The sequence below is a fragment of the Coregonus clupeaformis genome, chromosome 37 (assembly GCF_020615455.1).
Source record: "Coregonus clupeaformis isolate EN_2021a chromosome 37, ASM2061545v1, whole genome shotgun sequence".
In the NCBI taxonomy this organism is placed as follows: domain Eukaryota; kingdom Metazoa; phylum Chordata; class Actinopteri; order Salmoniformes; family Salmonidae; genus Coregonus; species Coregonus clupeaformis.
This window is the reverse complement of record NC_059228.1, coordinates 13,660,978-13,670,977: the sequence shown is the minus strand read 5'-3', so window position 1 is coordinate 13,670,977 and position 10,000 is coordinate 13,660,978. Positions and strand designations below refer to the sequence as shown.

Below are 10,000 nucleotides of genomic sequence, written 5' to 3'. Positions count from 1 at the left end.
GCATGTTCAAAGGCATAACACATTGAGAATAACCCACACATTTTAACCATTCAGAAAACGAATCATAAACATGTTTAACACTAGAAAAGCTGGGCCTCAAGCCATCCTGTTCTGAGACAATGAATAACAGTCTAATTAGTATGTTTAATAAATATGCTATCGCAAAAAATAAATAAATTGAGTTGTGATTATGAAGGTCTTGGGTAACATTATCATAGGATCAGAAATCATAACAACATTATATTTACATGATTGGTCCACTGTGACCTCATCTTGGCACAGTGGAGGACCACCAACCATGCTTTTGACCTGGGCTTGTTGTCACTACTGGCTGTTTTGATTGATGTGGCCAGGGACACACACAGCTGGGTAGCAGGGTCATAAACCAGAGGGGGGAACAAAGACTAGTGTACCACATAGGGAGAGAGCAATTAAGCTGTTTTCTTCATGTTCATTTAAAGCTAATTAACTACCGCGCCAGACAGACAGATAGACTGGGTCCCAAATGGCAGCCTTTTCCCTGTGTAGTGCTGTACTTTCGAACAGGTCCGATAGGGCTCTGGTCAAAGGTAGTGCACTATATAGGGGATAGGGTGCCATTTGGGACACATCAAGACAGGAGTAGCTAGCTGGCTGTCTAGCCCCCTAGCCTGACTGTTGGCAATGTGTAGACCCATATGCCACTGGTAGGAACGTGTTGTTCCTTGTCATTCTTCTCTGTCTGACATCTGTCTCTCTCTCTCTCTCTCTCTCTCTCTCTCTCTCTCTCTCTCTCTCTCTCTCTCTCTCTCTCTCTCTCTCTCTCTCTCTCTCTCTCTCTCTCTCTCTCTCTCTGTCTTTCTCTCTCTGCCTTTGGTAGCAGTGTGTATGTAGGCCCAGCCCAGCTGACACTTGTGTGAACTTCAAGTTCATCTTCTCCATCTGACATGTCTCTTCTCTCTGTGTGTGTTGCAGGGTCGTAGAGGGAAGACAGGGGACCCTGGACCCAGAGGCCTACCTGTAAGTCCTGATGCTGCTGCATCTCTTCCTCCCTTCATCTCTTCCTTCCTTCCTTCTGTTTGCCACTGTCACAGTCAGTTTCAGTTTGAAGTTATGTTACGCATGGTATACAGCATCCAATGAAATGCTTCCTTGCAGACAGTCCTCCTGTATGGTATACATACAGCACATGCCTGTCAATTAGGTGTCAATTCAATACTATTGACGCAGCTCTATCTCCGGCCTAAAGCATTACTGAATACTGAGAAAATGAGCCTGAACCATCACTGTCACCCTAAGAACCATCACTGTCACCCTAATAACCACCACTGTCACCCTAAAAACCATCACTGTCACCCTAAGAACCATCACTGTCACCCTAAGAACCATCACTGTCACCCTAATAACCATCACTGTCACCCTAATAACCATCACTGTCACCCTGGCGTTCTCACAAGAGACTGTGACTCTGTGGTTTAAAACGACACTTACAGGACACATACAGTACTCATGTGTGAACATGCACGCAGGCACACACGTACACACACACACACACACACGTGTACACACACACACACACACGTGTACACACACACACGCACACGTGTACACACACACACACGTTTCTATTTAAAAGCCACACTTTCATCCAGTTATCGTTCATCCAGTGCCGTCATTAGCACACATCTATATGCAAACAATGAGCAGTAATGGGATGGATTGTATCATATTGATCTGTGAGAAACACTTATCACACATTCTGATACTACAAGGCTGAATGATTACTGTACAACCCCCACAGGGGGTATATTAGGAGTGCTGTCATGCATACAGTAGATTGTATAGATGAGGAGGATGGCTCTGACTTCTGCCTGGTTGACTGTCGGGCCCAGTTCCTGCTCTACTGCATTAAATTGCATCAACCAATGGTTGTGTGCCATGTCATCGACTGTGCAGTCGGGCACCAGATGGCTATATCATATAATGTGGTTAGCTGATGTTAAATATATCAGATGGCTATATCATATGATGTGGTTAGCTGATTTTAAATAGATCACCAGATTGCTATATCATATGATGTGGTTAGCTGATGTTAAATAGATCACCAGATTGCTATATCATATGATGTGGTTAGCTGATGTTAAATAGATCACCAGATTGCTATATCATATGATGTGGTTAGCTGATGTTAAATAGATCACCAGATTGCTATATCATATGATGTGGTTAGCTGATGTTAAATATATCAGATTGCTATATCATATGATGTGGTTAGCTGATTTTAAATAGATCACCAGATTGCTATATCATATGATGTGGTTAGCTGATGTTAAATAGATCACCAGATTGCTATATCATATGATGTGGTTAGCTGATGTTAAATAGATCACCAGATTGCTATATCATATGATGTGGTTAGCTGATGTTAAATAGATCACCAGATTGCTATTTCATATGATGTGGTTAGCTGATGTTAAATATCTATCCAGGTGTTATAAGATCTGGCTTATGTCTGCAATGTAGTCAGCAGGAACTCAACCATAGTCTTTTCTGAAGGCCTGTTAATCAATCACAGAGACTGGGTGAGTGTGATCACCTAAACACACTGAGGGGCACAAAACGCAACATTCTTTTTTTTGTTTTGTTTTAGCCATTTAGCAGACGCTCTTATCCAGAGCGACTTACAGTTAGTTAGTGCATACATTTTCATACTGGCCCCCCCATGGGAATCGAACCCACAACCCTGGCATTGCAAGCGCCATGCTCTACCAACTGAGCTACACGGGGCCCATCTGTAGAAGGGTTGTGTCCAGTAGGTATGAAACAGAAGAAAATGCTATAAAACAGAGTCAGCCTACAGTATCTACATGTGGGAGGTTCTATCTAGTTCTATCTGAACTTGTCCAATAAGATCCCGAGCCTTTTGGGGTCCCTAAGCAGTATTTGGTTGGGGGGCCCCTCCCACCTCGCGGGCAAAACATTTCAGTGCCCCCTCTTCTTGGCAGTGGATTGTTTTTTTCTGTGTTAAAGTTACTTTTCTGCAATTCTACACCTTTTGGGTGTAGAGAAAATCATGCAGTTTTAAAGCTAATTTCCTGCAATTCTACACATTTTGCCATGACTTCTGTCATGTTAATGATATCTGAGTGAGAGTGACTAACCAAATCAGTAGCGGCCCCCTGGTGGTCGGGGCCCCTGGGAACATGCCCTGCGTACCCGGTCTGTATTTTGGCGATGATTACTACAAGTTTTAGATAGCTGGCTAGCAGTGTTAGGGAAGCTACTCTGAAAGTATAGTTTACCAAGCTACCAATTACGTCACACTGGAAGAAGCTAAGCTACACTAAAGCTACCCTTAAGAAAAATATAGTATACTTAACTAAAGTTCTAGCAATCTATAAAATGTTAGCTGACATGCTAATTGAGTGACTGTCAGTGACTGACATAACAAGTGGAAAACTGCTGATGCACAAACACATTTCAACCACATTTAGAAATTACACCTTGTTCATTCTGCTTTTCTAACTCTCAACAGGAAGTGAGTTCCTAAAAAAACTTTTTACGCAGACTACGCAGCGCCTCTGAATAAGAATCCCTTGTTTACATTTGTCCTGTTAAAACATTGTGAAGTGTTTTGCTACAGCTGCCCTAATGAACATGGCTCATTTACGCTCTACTGCCTCCTGCTGACTTCTAGTAACCAACTGGATTTGTTGATATGTTCTCTTACCCATTCAATTATTTCCATGCATTGCCACTCTGATTAAACTTCTGATAATGAGAATTCAAACCAGATAGACAGAAAGATGGTGCTCATCTTCCGTCACTGTCACCGCTATGCTCAATAGGTTCAATTATCTTTAGCATCACTTCAGCTGCTGACCGTTAAGGTTCTCCCACATTTCTTTATGTACTCTCTGACACCTTAATAACTCATTAGGCGTCACGAACGGCACCCTATTGCCTATTTAGTGCACTGCTTTTGACCAGAACCTATATAGGATGCAATATCGGACACACCCATAAAGTTATAGGACACAAATCATAGGAAAAAGGGAGGAGAAGGAGAAAGAGAAAGAGGAGGTGTGTGTGACATTTCTAAATGGCAGTGTCCTGATGTGATGAACCAGCTAGCCTCAGTATCCTGATAGTACCCATGTCATGTGATGTACCAGCTAGCCTCAGAATCCTGATAGTACCCATGTCATGTGATGTACCAGCTAGCCTCAGTATCCTGATAGTCCCCATGTCATGTGATGTACGAGCTAGGCTCAGTGTCCTGATAGTACCCATGTCATGTGATGTACCAGCTAGCCTCAGTATCCTGATAGTACCCATGTCATGTGATGTACCAGCTAGCCTCAGTGTCCTGATAGTACCCATGTCATGTGATGTACCAGCTAGCCTCAGTGTCCTCATAGTACCCATGTCATGTGATGTACCAGCTAGCCTCAGTGTCCTGATGGTACCCCTGTCATGTGATGTACCAGCTAGCCTCAGAATCCTGATAGTACCCATGTCATGTGATGTACCAGCTAGCCTCTGTCTTTCTGTCCTCAGGAACTGACATTTATGGGTCTTCCATTCCTGTGGCGGTGCTCATGAGAGCCAGTTTCATCATAGCGCTAGATAGTTTTTGTGACTGCACTTGAAGAAACTTTCAAAGTTCTTGAAATGTTCCGTATTGACTGACCTTCATGTCTTAAAGTAATGATGGACTGTTGTTTCTCTTTGCTTATTTGAGCTGTTCTTGCCAAATAGGTCTATCTTCTGTATACCCCCCCTACCTTGTCACAACACAACTGATTGGCTCAAACTCATTAAGAAGGAAAGAAATTCCACAAATTAACTTTTAAGAAGGCACACCTGCTAACTCAAATGCATTCCAGGTGACTACCTTATGAAGCTGGTTGAGAGAATGCCAAGAGTGTGCAAAGCTGTCATGAAGGCAAAGGGTGGCTATTTGAATATAAAATATATGTTGATTTGTTTAACACTTCTATGGTTACTACATGATTCCATATGTGTTATTTCATAGTTTTGATGTCTTCACTATTATTCTACAATATAAAAAATATAAAAAAATAAAGAAAAACCCTTGAATGAGACGGTGTGTCCAAACAGTATCTCAGGGGCTAGAACACACACACACCTGCACACAAGCACACACACACACACACACACACACACACACACACACACACACACACACACACACACACACACACACACACACACACACACACACACACACACACACACACACACACACACACACACACACACACACACACACACACACACACACACATATAGTGCATACACACATACACTAGGGCCCCCACTGTATCCTGTATCCCACAGGGCCACAGAGCACTATACTTACAGTTGAGGTAGTGGTAACCTTAACCTTTATCAAGATCACAACATGAACAGTGTGCTACAACATCTGACAGTATATAGATACACCTGTATAATACCACACTGTCTCTGTATAGATGCAATTGAATAATACCACACTGTCTCTGTATAGATGCAATTGTATAATACCACACTGTCTGTATATAGATACACCTGTATAATACCACACTGTCTGTATATAGATACACCTGTATAATACCACACTGTCTGTATATAGATACACCTGTATAATACCACACTGTCTGTATATAGATACACCTGTATAATACCACACTGTCTGTATATAGATACACCTGTATAATACCACACTGTCTGTATATAGATACACCTGTATAATACCACACTGTCTGTATATAGATGCACCTGTATAATACCACACTGTCTGTATATAGATACACCTGTATAATACCACACTGTCTGTATATAGATACACCTGTATAATACCACACTGTCTGTATATAGATACACCTGTATAATACCACACTGTCTGTATATAGATGCACCTGTATAATACCACACTGTCTGTATATAGATGCACCTGTATAATACCACACTGTCTGTATATAGATACACCTGTATAATACCACACTGTCTGTATATAGATGCACCTGTATAATACCACACTGTCTGTATATAGATACACCTGTATAATACCACACTGTCTGTATATAGATGCACCTGTATAATACCACACTGTCTGTATATAGTGTGATGTCACGAGAGGCTGTGTCCTGGAGGGACGTTACATCCCCCTGAGGTGGCTGCAAACCCAGACAGCTATGGCTCCATCTGCTGGTATGGTCGGGAACTCCACCCCTCTATGGCCAATCTTCCCACGCAGCTGAAACAAATGAGGAGCTGATGAGCTGAAGGTTTGGGAAGTGAAGAGACACAGTCTCCAACCTGGGCTCTCTGGAGGACAAGAGTGCTGCACGTCCACTTCCATGAGGAATATAAGGATTTGGAGATACTTACCTTTGGGAAATACTCACCTTTGGATATATGCACCTGTGGAAATACGTGTGGGGATTTTGGAAGGACGTTTTGCTGGGTTGGCCACTAGCTGCAACGGGGAATACAGTAAGACTGGGGAAAAGTTATTTGAGCGAGGGAGAGTTATGATTTTGGATGTGGAAGAGACATCCCTGAACTGTTAACCCTTAAAGAGCCACCAGAGAACAGAGTTGTGTTATACTTTCGTTAGTTTCCCAAGACCTTTAATAAAATCCTTGTTTTGGTTGAACCTGGTCTCCTTGCACTACTTGAGCAATCCCGCTGAAAGCTGTGTAGCCTCACGTGACGTCACAGATGGTGGAGAATACGGGCACGCTCAAGCGTTAATAGTGCATGTCGGAGGAGGATACCGAAGGTTTGATCACCCAGTTTTCCAAGTTGGCCGTAGGCTCCCCGCCGACTGAAATGGAGGACATATTGAAAGCCCTTGTTGCTGGCCAGCAAGCCCAGATGCAAGCAAACGTGGCTCTCTTGGAGGAGCAAAAGAAAGCCAACCTTCTGAAGGCAGAGGAATTGCAGTTGCAGAGACAGAGGGTTGTCCAAAATACCCGCCCAATAAAGGCAAGTGACTTTATATCTAAGATGGGAGCTACCGATGACATTGAGGCATACCTGCATGCATTTGAGGCCACGGCCACTAGGGAAGCCTGGCCCAAGCAACAGTGGGTTGGTCTGATAGCCCCCTTTCTAACCGGGGAAGCGCTGAATGCTGTCCGGGACCTGGGCCCTGACCAGGTTACTGACTATGATGCCCTGAAGTCTGAGATCCTCAGCAGATATGGACTCACAAAGTTTGGTATGGCCCAGCGCTTTCACAGTTGGACCTTCCAACCAGACCAACCTCCTCGGGCGCAGATGCATGAACTTGTCCGAATCGCAAGGAAATGGCTGGATCCGCAGAGGAATACAGCAGCGGCGGTGGTGGAGGCCGTTGTGGTGGATCGTTACCTACGCGCCCTGCCTTATGAGGCAAAAACGGTTCATCAGTCAACAGGCCTTGACCACGGCTGATCTGACCGTGGAAGCTGTGGAAAAGTACCAGGCCACAGCGGAGATGCTGAATGCTTCCCGAAAAAGACCCCAGGAGGGCGGCCCCACCACAAATGGGAAGAACCCGTCCAAAGGACCCCAAGGTCTCTAACCCAGCCACGTCAGGACTTATCCCGGCTCCAGGGGGAGCCAGAAACCAGGCGGGTCCAAGAAGAGTACACCAGGAGGGGGAAACTCGACAGTGTTACCGGTGTGGGGAGATGGGACATATCTCCTGGCAGTGTGGGAAACCAGCCGATGAACCTATGCCCACTGCGGAGTCCTCCAGCTCAGCACCCACACATCGTTTTGCCTCGCTCTTGGGAGTCGTAGATGGCGGCCCAGATCGACCCCCCACCTGCCCGGTAACTGTGAATCACCATGATGTGGAGGCCTTACTGGATTCTGGTAGCCGGGCCACCCTGGTGCGTAAGGATTTGGTGGGCCCCACGTGTCTGACCCCGGGGAAAGTCCTCCCAGTTTCCTGTGTCCATGGGGACACCAGAGAATACCCCATTACTGAACTTACAATGACCAGCACACGGGGAACCATACACACGACGGCGGGGGGTGGTTGATTCCCTCCCCGTCCCTGTCCTAATTGGACGAGACTGCCCAGCCTTTTACCCACTCTGGAGAGAGTCTCAGGAGAGGATAACCCGAGTACCTCGGAAACGGAGAGGCAAGACTCATCCTGGGAAGGCTCCGGTGCAATCCTCCGAGTTACTCACTCCCGCCCGGGCTCTGATAGGGATGGCAGGTGCCCAGACCGACACAGAGACGGAGCTACAGAATCTGGACAAAGAACTGTCTGGTCTGAAGGGGACCGCTGAGAGGTATCGTTTGTTAAAGCAACAGTTAGACATGAAGACAGAAGAGTTAGATATCCTCCAGGCTAAACTCCAACAGAGCTCCTTCCCTAAGCAACAGGAGGAGCTGGAGAGGCTGCGCAGGACCATCGAGGAGTGTGAGGAGACCCTGCGCAGTAGTAAGGAGGTCCAGAAGAAGGCAGAGGAGAAGTACAAGGTGTTGGAGAACAAGATGAAGAATGCGGAGGCAGAGAGAGAGAAGGAACTGAAAGCTGCTCAACAGAAGCTAAACTCTGCTAAAACCAAGGCTGATGCGTTCAGTAAGAAACTCAAGGAGAGACAACAGGAGGCTGAGTCCCTGGTCCTAGAGTTGGAGGAGTTGAAGAGAGAGCAGTCTGGCAAGCACCACGGCAATGCGGACGCCCTCTCCCGGCGTGATGCCTTCTTCGCTGCCTTTACCCCGACGAGGACGTCGGTCCCGAGGAGGGGGATGTGTGATGTCACGAGAGGCTGTGTCCTGGAGGGACGTTACATCCCCCTGAGGTGGCTGCAAACCCAGACAGCTATGGCTCCATCTGCTGGTATGGTCGGGAACTCCACCCCTCTATGGCCAATCTTCCCACGCAGCTGAAACAAATGAGGAGCTGATGAGCTGAAGGTTTGGGAAGTGAAGAGACACAGTCTCCAACCTGGGCTCTCTGGAGGACAAGAGTGCTGCACGTCCACTTCCATGAGGAATATAAGGATTTGGAGATACTTACCTTTGGGAAATACTCACCTTTGGATATATGCACCTGTGGAAATACGTGTGGGGATTTTGGAAGGACGTTTTGCTGGGTTGGCCACTAGCTGCAACGGGAATACAGTAAGACTGGGGAAAAGTTATTTGAGCGAGGGAGAGTTATGATTTTGGATGTGGAAGAGACATCCCTGAACTGTTAACCCTTAAAGAGCCACCAGAGAACAGAGTTGTGTTATACTTTCGTTAGTTTCCCAAGACCTTTAATAAAATCCTTGTTTTGGTTGAACCTGGTCTCCTTGCACTACTTGAGCAATCCCGCTGAAAGCTGTGTAGCCTCACGTGACGTCACAATAGATACACCTGTATAATACCACACTGTCTGTATATAGATGCACCTGTATAATACCACACTGTCTGTATATAGATACACCTGTATAATACCACACTGTCTCTATATAGATACACCTGTATAATACCACACTGTCTGTATATAGATACACCTGTATAATACCACACTGTCTCTATATAGATACACCTGTATAATACCACACTGTCTGTATATAGATGCACCTGTATAATACCACACTGTCTGTATATAGATGCACCTGTATAATACCACACTGTCTGTATATAGATGCACCTGTATAATACCACACTGTCTGTATATAGATGCACCTGTATAATACCACACTGTCTGTATATAGATGCACCTGTATAATACCACACTGTCTGTATATAGATGCACCATGCACAACTAGGGAGTCCCAAGTGTAGTCCTGAACTACTGCTGGATGACAGTCAGCTGAAACCGAGCCTGTGTCCCAAATGGCACCCTATTTCCCCTGTGGTCAAAAGTGGTGCACTATATAGGGGATAGGGTGCCATTCGGGAGGCAGTCTGAGCAAAACGCCTACTCTTTCAACATGATTTGTGAGTGACTGTAGAGACAGGGAGGACCGGCGTCTCTCAGCCAATAGTGGTGCTGGGCATATTAAATAGCTCCCTC

At 45.5% G+C, this 10,000-nt stretch overlaps 1 protein-coding gene across 2 annotated transcripts in view; it reads left to right on the top strand.

Annotated features, from left to right (window-relative positions):
* Positions 1-10,000, top strand: part of LOC121581652 (collagen alpha-1(XIX) chain) — a 181,899-nt gene that overhangs the window by 127,596 nt on the left and 44,303 nt on the right. For both annotated transcript variants that reach the window (XM_045211550.1, XM_045211549.1), the window contains exon 18: positions 955-999. In XM_045211550.1, the coding sequence (XP_045067485.1) occupies positions 955-999 (45 nt within the window). The remainder of the gene's footprint in view (positions 1-954; positions 1,000-10,000) is intronic.